This window comes from Esox lucius, chromosome 16, assembly GCF_011004845.1.
Source record: "Esox lucius isolate fEsoLuc1 chromosome 16, fEsoLuc1.pri, whole genome shotgun sequence".
Classification (NCBI taxonomy): Eukaryota; Metazoa; Chordata; class Actinopteri; order Esociformes; family Esocidae; genus Esox; species Esox lucius.
In genome coordinates this window covers 23,578,636-23,595,056 of record NC_047584.1, presented here as the reverse complement: position 1 = coordinate 23,595,056, position 16,421 = coordinate 23,578,636, and the positions used below count along the sequence as shown (strand labels likewise).

Below are 16,421 nucleotides of genomic sequence, written 5' to 3'. Positions count from 1 at the left end.
TGGGCATCATTTAAATGCCACGGCCTACCTGAGCATTGTTTCTGACCATGTCCATCCCTTTATGACCACCATGTAACCATCCTCTGATGGCTACTTCCAGCAGGATAATGCACCATGTCACAAAGCTCGAATCATTTCAAATTGGTTTCTTGAACATGACAATGAGTTCACTGTACTGAAATGGCCCCCACAGTCACCAGATCTCAACCCAATAGAGCATCTTTGGGAAGTGGTGGAATGGGAGCTTCGTGTCCTGGATGTGTATGCCACATATCTCCATCAACTGCAAGAGGCTATCCTATCAATATGGGCCAACATTTTTAAAGAATGCTTTCAGCACCTTGTTGAATCAATGCCATGTAGAATTAAGGCAGTTCTGAAGGCGAAAGGGGGTCAAACACAATATTAGTATGGTGTTCCTAATAATCCTTTAGGTGAGTGTATAGTATCTCACAAAAGTGAGTACACATTTTTGTAAATATTTGAGTATATATTTTCATGTGACAAAACTGAAGAAATGACACTTAGCTACAATGTAAAGTAGTGAGTATTACAGTGTACATTTTCTGTCCCCTCAAAATAACTCAACACACAGCCATTAATGTCTAAACCGCTTGCAACAAAAGTGGACCACATAGTGCGTGAACCTCTAAGTTATAATGTCCAAATTGGGCCCAATTAGCTATTTTCCCTCCCCGGTGTCATGTGATTCATTAGTGTTACTAGGTTTCAGGTGTGAATGGGGAACAAGTGTGTTAAATTTAGCGTCATCCCTCTCACACATACAGGCCACGCAAACAGTTTGCTGAAGACAAGCAGAATAAGGATATGGATTACTGGAACCATGCCCTGTGGTCTGATGAGACCAAGATAAACTCATTTGGTTCAGATGGTGTCAAGCGAATTTAAACATACTCATAACTAAACATAACAAATTGCCGTTATTATTACTACCGGTTCTAGTTTTACTGGTTTTTACTGCTGTTCGGCGTGTGGTTTGTCCACTTGTTGTTGCCGTACCCCAGCGAAAGTTGTCGATCGATTGCTTTTGGTAGGTACAATCTATGACGAACATAGTACTGTCTTAATACTTTCAAATGTAGTAAAAAGTGGATAATATAATATGGCTGTTACGTATATATTACTGCAGATAGTGATAGTTTTAACATCAACACGTCATTTTGCGCTGAAACTTTAATTGTGGGAATGGATAATAGTTTGCTAAAAAGCGTCAGTAATTGCATGGAGTGTAAACAAAAATGGTGAAAACGGGCCGATTTGCCTAATTAATCAACCATCACAATGGTACTCGTGCGTTTTCAACTAACGTTAATGTCTTACGTAAATGTTTTTTTTTTTTTATAAATGTCAGAAAGCCCACGTGAAGTCTGAGTAAAGTATCAAACATTTATGTTGCGCTGCATGTGTTATTTGTGCAGACATAGTCGTTTTCGTTGAGTGCATATTCGTTTAGTAAACTGTATAGCTGAATTTGCTTATGATATCGAATTATTGGTGTTTGTTTGCATTTTTATTAGTCAGCTTTCATTCACAGTGAGTGTCAACATGAACAAGAGGAAGGGTTGAAGTGACATTCATCAGTTTTTTGGGCAGCCTCAGAAAAGTTGAGAGCAATGAGAAAATGGGGACCAGTCAGATAAGTATGCAGTTGCACAAGAGGTGAGTCAATGTTTTATTTCTATAATCATTGCCATTCAGATCAGAAATGGTTAGTAATCCATTCCTGAACATCATGGCAAGAAACTTGTTTACTGATATTTCTTTCTTGTTCACTCTGGTTCAGAGTAAAGAAAGAGATGGAGGGAGAGGGTATGAGGATGCCAACAGGGCAGGGAGAGTAGTTGACATGGAGGTGAGTGAGAAAAGGAGCAAATATTGACCGATCGGATATTGCCAGGTGTTGTTCCAACAACATCATAATTAATGTTGTCGGTACCACTACCGACAAGGTACCACAGTTACCACTAAGGTTAGGTTTAAGCACAGGTATCTCTGAGGTTAGGGTTAGGTCAAAGGGTAGGGGGTGGGGGAATATTCTGTCTTTGGACTGGGGTAACCAACTAACTGCAGGTCAGTTGATGGTCCTGGAGCAACATTAATGATAATGTTTTAGGAACAATACCAACACAGTGATATCAGATTGTGTAAATATTGATGGTTAAGAGTCAAATATTTTTGAATGTTTTTCTTGGGGGGACCCCCAGAACCTGGCTGATTTGGTCCCCCCCCCATGCATGACAACGGCCTTGGATTACCCACAGCAGTATTTGCCCATTCTTTGCAAAAATTGTGGGATATTCAATGCCTTGGATAGGTTCTTGTATCCTACTCATGATTGGTGGTTTGGAAGAACCTTATTGCAGATTTGCTTTGAATAGTTCTTTGCTCTCAAAGTCATTTTTCTTAGGAGTAGCATTAACAGGGATAAGCAACATAGGTGGTCGCTTAGGGCCCCCAAACATTAGGGGGCCCCAGACTGCCAGTGAGCCCCCTCCCCCCCTCACTAGGGGAGAGGGGGCCCCCAAATCAAATTTGCTTAGGGCTCCCAAAAGGCTAGGGCCAGCACTGGTGGGACCTCTGAGATGTATTTTACCCAAAATCATGTAAAAAACCTGCTTACAATTGGACTCCAAATATTTATGAGTTTTATAGACAATAGCTTGCACCATTCATGTCTGTCTTAGCAAAGTTATTATATATTTATGCACTCAGTTATTTTGTTTTATATTTCGGATTTTTTTCACATTTACATAATATACTTTTTTGTGTTGATCACTGGGAAAAACTCCATTAAATCCATTTTGATTTCATGTGGTAACAGAATAAAATGTGGAAAAGTCCATGGGAGGTGACTACCTTTGAAAGCCTCTATAGTTAAAATGTCAGAATTACAATGGACTTGACTCCAAAATATATTATCTATTTAAGTGTATTGTTGGCAATTCTTAGTCAATGAACAACTATTCTTAAACGAACCCATCTATTAGAATTGTCATTAACTTTGGTACTGTAGGTAGGTCTTCTGACAGTACCAGTGTTTGTTTATGAATGTGTGCCAAACTAATCTTTGAAACTGTGCCAAATGGTTCACTTGCTTTCATCATGTAGTGGCATGAATTTAAGTTTACTTACAAGCACTAAAACAGAATACACAATTCTATAAGAACAGTGTACACTAAATCATTCAACTTTGTTTTTGTGTTTTTATTCTGTAGTTATTCTAAGTATTTTTTACTAACATTAAAATATTAGTTTCCTTTAGCCTACTTTTTTATATAAAATATTTACAATGAAGTAATACTTCTGTTCTGACCTAGAATCCTGACCTAAATAAAGGTAAAATATATTTACTATCACGCTGAAACCTACTACCCCCCCCAAAAAAATTCCACAAATGCAATCATGGAATAAATGGGCCTCTGTGTAACCGTCAGACCCACAGCTGCATATATGTATAATAGCAACACAGTGTGATGTTGCCCATATTCGGTACACACACTCTGGTACTCAGGTTAAGAAAGTACCACATTACTGTTCTGCTAGCAGAAGTATTTTATGCTGGCAGCACTAACTCAGATTTATTTTCAAAATAAAAGCCACATCAGGGGATGCCCTCTCAGTAAATGCCATTCACAGTCGTAGTCACTGGCTTGCTGTTGTCACTCCGTTGCAGCCCTCTAGCAATTGGAGGGAACTCTGCTGGCAATATTCTGCCCTCATTCGAGGTGGTTTTGGTTGGTTGGGCAACAGTGTAACTGGACCCCCCTGTCTCAGCTCCAACGTTTTACGCTGCTATATTATTGTGCCGTCAGAGTAGGGTCAGTTCTCCTTCTCTATTGAAAATCTTAGTAAATCTAAGGAATGCGCTCTCTAAAATGTATCCTGCTCTGTTTCAACTATGATGACATGAGGTCTTGGCCCACACCTCTGGAATATCAGCCTTGAATGACCTGTCCAATGTCCTCCTGGTTGTGTTGCAGATCAAGACGATACCTGACGATTCCAGCTGCCACTCTGCTGACTATCTCACCCCCGGGTTGTCCTTGTCCATCTGGTCATGCTTCTGACCAGGATTAGGGTTTATAGAGTCTAGACACAGCCCACATGCATTTATTAATTATTACAACTTGTATATATTCAAAATAAAAGCCAGCATTAGAACTACACGTTGTAAGGTGGAACATGACATTTGAGAATTACTTACTAGGGTATAAAAGTCTATTTTAAGTGTCAATTTATGGGGAAAATTAGAGGGTATAGCTAGCAGCACTTTCTTAGCCACCTACTCAATTTGCTCCACTGCAAGGCTCTACACAATAATTTGGCCTATGCTAATTGCATAATAACAAAAAAACTAGACAACGTAAGGTGGAACATGCCATTCGAGAGTTACTCACTAGGGTATAAATAAACTATATAAACTGTCAATTCATGGGGGAAATTATAGGGTATAGCTTGCTGCACTTTCTATAATGTATTAACAATATATTGACTTTGGAGCTTTTATTTTGAAGGTTTCCTCATTATAATACCACCATGAAGTTATCGTTAGTGCTGCTGGCAGAATACTGGAACATTTCGAAGCAATCCTCCGAGCCTCTGCTTCATGCGTCCCATCACTACTGTTAACACTACTGTAAAATCTGCAACTTCAGCCTATGCTCTAATTTGGCATCAGAATGAGGTAAGATGTGGTGATGTGGCAGATTGTATGACTTCGTTAAAAAGAACCGTTATGCATATCTTCGTACCGCTGCTATTAGTTATTTAAACTTCTACGTATAGCCATCAGTGTACAGAAAAGTCAAATGTTCAAACTATATAGCTATTCATATAGCCAAACTACGCTATGCGCTGCATTGCTTGTTACCTCCATAGATCTGTAAGTGATGCGCCTCTCTAACTCGAATGTTTTTTTCCTGAAACATTCACTGCGGTGAAGTTAGGTTTATATTCAAGATTCGGACTTTGAACGTCAATACCTCATCAACAAAATCTCCCAGTAAGAAACAAATGACATTTTCCAAATATACTTACAATTGTGAACAAGCAACAACCATTGTTTTTCCATATAGCTTTCAGAGTCGAAAATAACGTGTTTTACTACCATGCGAGGGTTAAGGCACTGTCTTAAAAAATGCACAATTATCTGATCATGTTGATGAAAAGCGACAGTTGCTAATGTAAATTTTAATAGATCGTATTAAATAACCAACCAATATGGCTTAAGAGACAACTGCTCTACCATCAGCATCCTTTAGTTTTACAATTTTCCAATATAGGAAATAATTTAATGTTTTTAAACCGTTTTTCCATAAAACAAATTAAATAACTCAGATCCAATATAACTTTTATCCAAATAACCAGCTGAAATAGCTTCAGGGACTGCTCTACCATCAACATCCTTTAGTTTTACAATTTTTCAATTTTGGAAATGATTGAATAACTGAAATTATTGTTTTAAAAGCATTTTTACATTAACTGTAAACCTAAAGGGTGTTGATGGTAGAGCAGATGTCCCTGAAGAAATATCAGTTGGTTATTTCCACAGACGTTTTATTGGGTCCGAGCTTTTGACATTTCTCTGAAATAAAATTTTTGTAATACTGATTGATATTCATGGTAGGGCAGTTGACCCTGACGCTGTAGCAGATGGTCTGTTACAAAAGTTCCATTGGGTCTGAAGTATTGACCTTTATTTCAATAACAGGGGGTAAAAGTATTTTTACTTTGACTTTGTTAATACTACAAAACGATAATCATGTAAAGGGTAGGGCACCGAATTCAGAGCACTTGTTTTGATTAGTCTACTTTTTTCTTTTTGGTTGCAATGCAATTGGTATTTTCAGTAAAAACCACATTCATTATAGTCTTTTAACACGTTCCCTTGACTGAGAAAAAACAGAGAATCCGCCATATAATGTAATCTTTTGAAAATTGATTGCATCTGAGAAAACAGGTGGTGTTGCTTGGTCGTTATTGCCAGCAGATTCAGAATATGTCATTGCTGTCTTTCTAGCAGGTTTCGTTGATGAGGTATTGACGATCAAAGTCTGAGTCTTCACCACAGTGAAGTTACACTACAGTTACTTAAGTCCTAACTGGTACACGGAATTAAAGTTAATACGTGACTTATCTGACACCAAAGAACTATGTTTTGAACTGTACTGATTTGAAAAAAGGTTACGGTGCACTTCGTGCATGCACAGGGTCAGTTGGTTGGCTGCCAGTCTGTTGGCTGTCTGTGTAGACCGACATACCATCAATGAAAAGTAAAACGATTATACTGATCAGACTACGTGATATTGATCAGCACTTCTCGTCCTTTTCTGTGCCTGGGACTGCTGCATGGCCTCCTTGTGTAAAAAATGTCTTTTTTTAAGATAGTCATGACATGGTCCATGAAGCAGTTTGGAAACAATTTTGATTATGTATATGTGTCGGTTCAAAGTCCAAAATACTAGGAATGGACTGCATTATAGTGAGACTCAAACCTTAAGATATTCTGCAAACCTGGGTTTGCGATGCTGCTATATATCAATACTGTCTTTTTTTTTTGTTGGTAATTTAGCAGGCACACTCATCCAGCGCAACTTATTGTTTTTGCATTCATGGCTAGTTACTCACAATCAAGTTGAAGTAAATATATTTTACTCAGTTACGTAGCCATCTGCACAGTAAATGCTGTAAGTTAGGAAAAAGAGAACATTCCCCAGACTAACAGAAAGGTGATATGTAAATAGAGATGTAATGAAGCACCTAGTCTCTAAGGCATGATCTAGCTCTCCCTCAGGCTGTCAACTTGTGTTCCATGAGAAGAGTTTTTCAGAATTGTTCTAGAAAGAATCACAATTAATTTACCTGGCAGATGGTCATCTATTCTAAAGTATACACTGTCTATAATTTTTTACTAAAACTGAACCACCCTGAACTCTGACTCCCAGGATCTGCCTGCTGGCCCTGCTCCTGGCCACAGGAAGCCATGTCACAGGGTCAGAGGAGGACAGGAAGCCCAACTTTGTCCTCATGATGGTTGACGACCTCGGCATCGGGGACATTGGTTGCTATGGCAATGACACCATTAGGTAACAAAGGCAACCGACTGCAAAGATGCCAAAACACTTGAGTCTACCGTAAGTGAAGACCTGTTTCCTCCCCTTTTCTCTCTGTCTCTTTGTCTCTCACTCGGTCTCAATCAGGACCCCTAATATTGACCATTTAGCAGCAGAGGGAGTTCGGTTAACTCAGCATATAGCTGCTGCTCCTCTCTGTACTCCCAGCAGGGCAGCCTTCCATACAGGACGCTACGCACTGCGCGCAGGTAACACTCTCAAGCAAACAATTAAGACAAACACAGAGACACTCAGATTTAAGAGAATACTGGGATCATTCGAGGGATTTGGGGAATTAAAGGAGACAATATTTATCTTCTCACTCAGGTTATCTTCTCAACATTAAAGCGTGGTAACCAGTTCATTGTTGGGGAAATGTACCATTTAGTATGTGTATCAATGTATTGTGTGTGTGTATGTGTGTGTGTGTGTGTGTGTGTGTGTGTGTGTGTGTGTAGGTCTGGGCAGTATAGGGCGTGTGCAGGTGTTGTTGTTTCTGGGAGGTTCTGGAGGTCTCCCTCCCACAGAGACCACATTCGCTAAGAAACTACAGGAGCAGGGATACACCACAGGACTAGTGGGTAAGGCACACGCTTGCAGACACACACAAGGATGGTTGAGTATGTGGGTCGGGGTGGGGTGTTACTGTTGGACAGACTGACAGAACACTGATTCAGAGCTTTGGGACTTCTTACTGTATTATATATATATAGATTTCAAACATCATGTCTGATCATTCGAGCACTGTCCGACCCAAGCCGCTTCAGAATACCAGGAATGTAATGGGCCTGTAAAACACTGCCTTTCTCTACACCATGTTGCATTTGACAACAACAAGACAGACCCAGCAGTGAGTACTGAGGAAACCTTGCCTTGTCTAAGAAAAGTGAAGAGGGGAAAGCTTACTTGAATATAACCTTTACTATTTATTCTATTGGATAGCTTTTATTGCTAGGCATTGCATAGAATATTATTGCTATAGAATTAATGTTTGTTCTGAATGGATGAATGCAAAAAACAAGCAAACAACTGACTATATTCATAGGGTGTAATAGACAAAGACAAATAAATGAAAGTATCTATACAGAGACTGTTATGACAGGCATCAACAGAAGCAAGTCAGACACTCAAGGTGTCCCAGTCACATAAGTCACATTTACTGTGCAGCAACTATGAACCAAGCGTGACCCAAATACATTATTTAAAATACAGGACCAGCCCATGCCTGTCAGACCCTATCGGGTCCTGTCGGGCTAGGTTTGAAATTGGCAACCCTCACATACGCACACACACAAACATCATGTTTTCATGCCTTTTCTTGCCAGTACACCAAGATGTAAAGATAGCTCCTCCTCCACAAAGCCAGACCAGAAATGGAGCAAACCAGCTGCCTCACACTTCACTTATGTAGGCCTGCAGTCTGAGGTCTCTGACCCCTGTGAACATGTCCAAGACCCTAGTCTATCTGCATGTATGGGGTCGTAGTGTAACCTAGTGGTCAAGAGGGTTGGGCCAGTAAATTAAATGTTGCCGGTTGTAATCCCTGCCAAAAAGGTGACATCTCCTGTCATACTGTCCCTGAGCAAGATAACTCTACATGCTCCGTGGTGATTGCTGTTTTCCCTGTGAAAATACAGTGCCTTGCAAAAGTATTCACCCCCCTGGGCTTTTTATTTTTTTTGTTACATTACAGCCTTTAGTTCAATGGTTTTTTTTTCCTGAATTTTATGTGATGGATCAGAACACAATAGTCTAAGTTGGTGAAGTGAAATGAGAAATATATACATAAAACATTTTTTTGAAATAGAAAACTGAAAATTGGCATGTGCGTATGTATTCACACCCTTTGTTATGAAGCCCATAAAAAGCTCTGGTGCAACCAATTACCTTCAGAAGTCACATAATTAGTAAAATTATGTTCACCTGTGTGCAATCTACACCTAAAGGATTATTAGGAACACCTGTGGGATTTTCACGCGCAACCATTTCTAGGGTTTACAAAGAATGGTGTGAAAAGGGAAAATGTCTTGTTAATGCTCGAGGTCAGAGGAGAATGGGCCGACTGATTCAAGCTGATAGAAGAGCAACTTTGACTGAAATAACCACTCATTACAACCGAGGTATGCAGCAAAGCATTTGTGAAGCCACAACATGCACAACCTTGAGGCAGATGGGCTCCAACAGCAGAAGACCCCGCCGGGTACCACTCATCACCACTACAAATAGGAAAAAGAGGCTACAATTTGCACGAGCTCACCAAAATTGGACAGTTGAAGACTGGAAGAATGTTGCCTGGTCTGATGAGTCTCGATTTCTGTAGAATTTGGCGTAAACAGAATGAGAACATGGATCCATCATGCCTTGTTACCACTGTGCAGGCTGGTGGTGGTAGTGTAATGGTGTGGGGGATGTTTTCTTGGCACACTTTAGGCCCCTTAGTGCCAATTGGGCATCGTTTAAATCTTCAAAGTTGTGGGCATGTTCTGTAAATCCTCAAACAATCCATGTTAATTCCAGGTTGTGAGGCAACAAAACACAAAAAATGCCAAGGAGGGTGAATTCTTTTGCAAGGCACTGTACCTTAAAAGAAAAATTGTAACATGAGAGGATATCTATTCAGCATGTCAGCGTGGGTCTGTTTCACATAGAATTCAAATGAGCAGCCCACTTCCAAAATTAGCACCTCTCTCTGGGGCTCCCTCCAAACAACAACAAAATTGGGCCTATTCGGGAGACTAGAAAACCATCACCATTAAACAACACTTCTTCAGTATGTACCTGTCTCACCTATCAATGTAGTTGTTCTTGTGTAAAGAGCAACCATTCACAGTATGGCTAACAGATTCCATTACATTTGACTCATGCAGGATTCAAAGGGGGTCATGGTTAGCAAGATAACAGTGTCAGATTCATCGTTGGTGGAACCTGTTGCCTAGGTGAAGATGTCTTTGCCAATAGCAGAATTCTGGTAGACCATTCACAGTAGTGAATCCCCCCTGTAGCCTGAAGGCAGCCCACTGCTGCTGTGTTTGTTTCCATCTGATGCCAAGTGTCCCCAGTGTTGGATGATGTCTTCAGTCAAGGGTGACAGGTGCCTCCATGACCACCCAGGGGACAGCCACAGCTGCATCAGAGGCAGGCTTATGGAATCAAATTTGAGCTCAAATGTATTGAGAAATATGTAATTGAAATATTTCATAATATGAAAAAACTAAATTCAATCGTATGAAAAAAATTAATTCAAGTGTGGAAGAAGTGTATGCTAAAATCATTAAAAGGATTTCCGTGTCCGATCTTAAAATGTTTTCTTTCAAACCAAGGGGCAAACTCTGAGGCTGAAAAATGAAAGTCTACCTGGAAGTGCCAAAAAACTGCAATTCATTGAATGGCCACTTGAGGCTGGCTGCAAAAGGGAGCAATCTCCATAGACCTCTATGGCAAAATGCCCTTTTTTTTTGGTGTGTATTGCTTAATTTCCCCAACTGTGACAACTTTTTGACTTTAAATTATATTAAGTCTTGTAATTAGGGGGCATGGCCTATTGAGTGGCAGGTGTGGTGATGGCGCAGTCACTCGTGTCACTCCTAGCGATTTGTGTTGTCTGCTACCGCCTCAGCTAACTCCAGTCATTATAATCAAGTGACATCCAAATAAACGACTCGTAACCATACAGTCTATGCTCATAACTTAAGTTATGTGAAAATCTAGTATATAATCTGCAATTCTCTACCAATTTTTACAACATTTATATATTAAAAAACACTGAAGCATTTAAGTTTTGTTGTATAGTTTCAGGTTAACTTGGCTCAAGTGTAAGCTGGTAACTTTACGGTGACTGGCTACCAACCGCTAGCAACGCAGAGTAACATACTGGTAGCATTTGGACTAGCTTCTAGTTAGGGAGTTTGGACGAGTGACGCTCTGCCAAGATGGCTACAACCATTTCCACCAAAAATGAGCTTCAAATGGGTCTTCAGACACCCATGAGTTACGTCACGGTTACTACGTCCATATTTTTTTTACAGTCTATGGTTCAAACAAGTTTTTTCCACTTTTGCTTCTTCTTACGATTACAATTTCTTCCCACCTTCGTTCGAGTCATGTTTGAGCCTCTATTAGCATGGAGGAGGGGCTTTATCTGGGCATTGAATTCTCGCACCCGAGCTCCTGTCTGCATGTCAGTCTGGGTCCATCTGAGCTCCGGTCTGCCTGACATGTAATTTAAATCTGTCCTGTCTTACCAGATTCAAAACCTCCAAAACGACTGGCACATACACTGACACACACAGACACACTAATACAGTGCTGTGTACCTGTAGGAAAATGGCACCTGGGAGTGAACTGTGAGCATCGAGGGGATCACTGCCACCACCCTAACACCCATGGCTTCAGCTACTTCTATGGCCTCCCCTTCACCCTGTTCAATGACTGCAATCCAGGGGAGGGGACAGACGTACTGGCGGATCTAAAGAACCTACTGTGGCGGCTAACACTGATGGTAGCCCTGGCCCTGCTCAGTCTGGTAGGTTACCATGACTCCCTTCTCCACATGACAGACTGAGGAGCATGTCTCTTCTATATACTTCTATCTGAGAGCTTCACACAGCTCCCTGATCTTGGTACTACTGTAATGAATAAGTTATGAAACAGGAAGGCCATCTAGTGGTGTATTTTGATTGTTTTGTGTGTCTGATGTTGGGGCTTAAGGTGCTTGGAGATCAATTTGTTTTCAGTAAAGGAAAGGGATTTTAATATAATGAATTGGGTGGGATGTCCAAGTTCATTGGCTGATCCCAACTCAAACTGGGTCAACCAATGAATTATACTCAAACTGACCAGAACAACAGAACAGGCATAATAATGTCAAAGATACATAAATGACACCCTCTTTCCATCACTACGGACTAAGCCCTCTCTACGTGCCTAGGTATGCGTGCGAGTATTAGGTCTTCTGGAGGTTAGTGTCTCCTTCATCGTGGCGGTGACCTGTCTGAGCCTGCTGGCATTCAGCGTGTGGTTCATACCCTTTCACTTCTTGAGGACCTGGAACTGCATCATCATGAGGAACCAGGAAGTGGTTGAGCAGCCCATGGTTTTAGACACGTTGCCACAGCGACTCCTAGGAGAGGCCCAGGGCTTCATAGAGCGGTAAGGACAGTCCACGTATAACTCGTAGACACTGCGTTCCGGTTAACGTCCACCACGTTGTACTCATTGATCCGTCTAGTATGTTCAGGTTTGACGCTAGATGTCAGTATGGGGTTGGCCGAGTGTTCAGGTACATTGGTGTGTATGTGTTTGTAGGAATGCCGACAGGCCTTTCCTCCTGTTCCTGTCTCTGGCCCATGTACACACTCCATTGTTCAACTCTCCAGGCTTCGCTGGGAAGAGTCGCCATGGTCTCTATGGGGATAACGTGGAAGAGGTGGACTATATGATCGGTGAGGGGGGGTGGGCATGTGTGTGTTCAACACTGGGGTGGATCAGAATGGGTCCTTTGTGTATTAATGATGTTAATGTGATGACGTGCTCTCAGGTAGTATGATTGAACTGGTGAACAGGCGATGTGTAGCCAACAACGGTTAGCTTGTTTAGAACATGTATTAAAGACCGCACGCAGGCTTTTGACATTTTCAGGTTAATTGTGTGGACGTTCAGAAATCATTTTGAATAGTTTTGCGTACACACAGCTGATCATGCTTCCGAGTGGGCTGTGCCTTGATGATTTATGTTCTGTCAGGTCGTATGACTGAGACTGTTGACAGGTTGGGTCTAGCCAACAACACTATGATGTATTTCACCTCTGACCACGGAGGTTTTATCGAGGACAGAGATCATCGCGGGCAAAAAGGAGGCTGGAATGGAATCTACAAAGGTACCAGCCAGACACAGGCCTCTATGGGGTAAATGCTAGTCATTAGAGCCAATAGGAAACAGGAAACCGATACTCCTCCCTCCTCTCCACCAGGTGGGAAGGCTATGGGTGGATGGGAGGGTGGCATCAGGGTTCCCGGAATATTCCGATGGCCGGGCCGGCTACCAGCAGGCAGGGTGGTTGACACACCCACCAGTCTCATGGACCTGTACCCCACGCTCACACACCTGGCCGGATCAACACACAGCCACAGGTATGGCCAGGGTTCTTTCTGTACTTCGTGTGTGTGATTGTATGTGTGTTAACTGACACCTGATCAATAGACCCACGTTTTTATGCAGAGCAACTGACAGTAGTCATACGGTTTCTTGCTGGGCCTTTCTTGCTGGGCCCCCTCTGCCTACATTTCACCTGTCCTTTGGATACTGTCTTGATATCTCTTATGTTCTACAGCTTCAGACTAATGTGCTGCAGCCGACAATGTAGAGAACTCCATATTTATAGTGCTTCATGTATCAGGGATTTGTGGCTGAATAAATTCTGACCAGTTGCAAAAGTCAGTATTTTCCAGTTCAAAAGGTTCTATGTGTTTACTCATTATTTGTAACAAAAAAAATTCAAACAAAATGTGCAAGTTGGCAGTTGTTTTACTCCACCTTTCAATGAATAACAACACTTTCTAATGGACGGATGCATCTGGCTCCGTCTTGTTTTGTTCTGTTTGGTTCTGTGTGGTTTCTAATAAGAGTATACCCTTTTCCACAATTAAAATCTGTTAGAATTTTTTTTTTTTTACGATTTCTGCACCACTAACCTCAAATATTAGAATACCTGAATAATGAGTTTCCAGAAAATGGTTTGGAAATGCTTAACATGTTTTGGTTGTAGGTTGTTGGATGGATATAATCTGATGCCCGTGTTGGAGGGGAGGACCGATCGTTCACAGCACGAGTTCATGTTCCACTATTGTGGAGCCTACCTAAACGCTGTGCGCTGGCACCCACCTGGAAGTGAGTACACACACACACACACACACAAACACACTCAATCACACTACTATGCCCTATAACACACATCCTTTGTTTCCTTATCTGCGTTTATCTTCCCAGGTGAATCCGTGTACAAAGTCCACTTCTTCACACCCAACTTCTCCCCCCCGGGGGCTGGCGGTTGCTATAAGACCAAGCTTTGTTTCTGTGACGGACATCACGTGACACACCACAACCCGCCACTGATCTATGACCTTTACACTGACCCCTCGGAGTCCCGCAACTTGACCTCTGACACTGAGCCACGCTACCAGGAGGTTCTGCAGCAGACTGCCCGGGCCGTGGAGCTGCACAGAGCCACCTTTACACGCGCACAGCCGGACATGCCCCACCCCCTGTTGGAGCCCGCCCCCAACCAGCTGTCATGGGAGAAGATTCTGTGGCGGCCGTGGCTGCAGCCCTGCTGTGGGACCTTCCCCTTCTGTGGCTGTAAAGAGAACGTTTCATCTACACTGGCCTGACGCACGCACGCACGCGCGCTCGCGCGCGCGCGCAAACACACACACCCACCCCTCAGGATGTCCCCGCAGTGACAGAGCGTTGTGTGGGTGACACGGAGATGTTTGTTCATGGGTTATATAAAGCATTATCAGAATGTGCACAGAGGTAATACAAACATCTTTGATATCTGGGCCAATCTTACTTGTAAATTGCTTTAGAGATTTAAATTTGTCTTAGATTATTTGTATTATTTTCCCACAGCTACCTGTGAATTCTGTGAGAAAGCCGTCTGTGATATTTGCAACTGATGTTTGTGATGCAGTGACTGCTGTATGCTTCTGTTATTTACTACTGTTCACCACAGGATGGAGCCACCTTCCTGGCCTGGAATAAACGGTCCTCTCTGCTGCAGTGTCACTGTGTTCTCATAGTTCATCCGCATCGATGTTGACGCCGGCCTGGATTAGCTCCGAGCTGCCTTGGCTGTGTGACACTTGGGACCAATTTACTGAATGTTACTCAACTGAATGTCACAGTTACTCTGCTAGTAAAGGTCAAGTTTACTGGGTTAGGCATGGTTGAGCTGTTCTCTTAAGATGTAGGCAGTCTTAGCCCCACCAGGGGGCACTGCAGCCGTGTGTATTCAAGAAAGGCCCCGCCGTAGACGTCAATGCACAGGCTGAACCACGCATCCAGGGTCTGTAGCAACTTACCACTTATGGCCTCCCATAGGAATCAAAACCACAACTTGGGCGTTGCCATTGCAGTGCTCTACCAACTGGGCTGCATGGGTTTCATATGGTTCCTTTTGGCTGAGAGGTCTGATATTGTTGTTGTGGTTGACCGTGTGTTTTAGTGTAGTCAGTCCTGGGGATAGGAGGTGAGAGTTACTGGATAGCCTTTATCTGTCAGTGGCACAGAAGAGAGACTGATGAACATCAGCCTGGACTGACATGGACTGGTCTGGACCGAAAGGCTAAAATGCATGAAGAATTCTGCACACATTTATTGTCAGGACCTGCAAATAGACTATATTTGCCCCCTTAATCTTGAATGAGACAGTCATTCATCTTAAGTTTGAGTTATTAGAAGGTCAACATCACTGCGACTTTTAATGTCAGTGTCAGTGGTTCTTGGCAGTGACTGCAATGTGAACTTTCTGAACTAACATTTAACATCCGAATGTTCTGACAGGATTAATACCTTGTCTTTCATTTGTTAATCTTTCAATTTATGTATTTAGGGATTATGTCAGGATTGTTTGAGTATTTTAAATCTCGCTGAATAGCATGAGTACCTCCGTGCCTTAGTCACAGCCCGCGGCTAATCTTCTCTGGATGGACAGATCGCTGTCCTTGTGAAGCTTTTCTAGAAGACAGGTAAAGTTGAGAATGTATACACTTTCCCTTAAAGATTCAGCCAGTGGTTGAAATAATTGTGCATAAGAGGCCTCCAAACATTATGTACTAGGTCATGTATGTGCAGATTTGTGCCCCATGTCATCAACAGCACTTGTTGTCGAACGTGTAATATGGCTTACTGAGGTATGATAGTGATTCTATGATATTGTGCTAGCTCTGGAATAGATATATAAATACATGGAAAGGCTGGGGGTCCCTGAGCAGAGGGTTGGCTAACTAGGGAATAGATACATGAATACATAGAAAGGCTGGGGGTCCCTGAGCAGAGGGTTGGCTACCTAGGGAATAGATACATGAATACATGGACAGGCTGGGGGTCTCTGAGCAGAGGATTGGCTACCTAGGGAATAGATATATAAATACATGGAAAGGCTGGGGGTCCCTGAGCAGAGGGTTGGCTACCTCTGGAATAGATGCATAAATGCATGGAAAAGCTGAGGGTCCCTGAGTAGAGGTTTGGCTACCTCTGGCGTTCTAGAGTGTAGGACACTAGTTTTCACTA

The 16,421-nt window shown here is 42.2% G+C and overlaps 1 protein-coding gene across 5 annotated transcripts; it reads left to right on the top strand.

Moving 5' to 3' along the window:
• Window positions 1–828: 828 nt before the first annotated feature.
• On the top strand, window positions 829–14,904 carry arsh (arylsulfatase H). Of its 5 annotated transcripts, none has more exons than XM_010880126.4 (12): window positions 829–1,051; window positions 1,556–1,680; window positions 6,966–7,106; window positions 7,221–7,342; window positions 7,592–7,714; window positions 11,453–11,655; window positions 12,061–12,281; window positions 12,438–12,574; window positions 12,874–13,008; window positions 13,102–13,261; window positions 13,897–14,018; window positions 14,118–14,904. In XM_010880126.4, exons 2-12 carry the CDS (start codon window positions 1,643–1,645, stop codon window positions 14,516–14,518), a joined length of 1,803 nt encoding a protein of 600 aa, XP_010878428.1. In that variant the 5' UTR covers window positions 829–1,051; window positions 1,556–1,642; the 3' UTR covers window positions 14,519–14,904. The 5 variants fall into 5 exon arrangements, with proteins under 5 accessions (XP_010878428.1, XP_010878429.1, XP_019910624.1 ...); XM_010880127.5 differs by lacking the exon at window positions 829–1,051 and adding an exon at window positions 1,088–1,305; XM_020055065.3 differs by lacking the exon at window positions 829–1,051 and adding an exon at window positions 4,002–4,705 and having other exon boundaries at window positions 1,388–1,680.
• The last annotated feature ends 1,517 nt before the right edge of the window (window positions 14,905–16,421 follow it).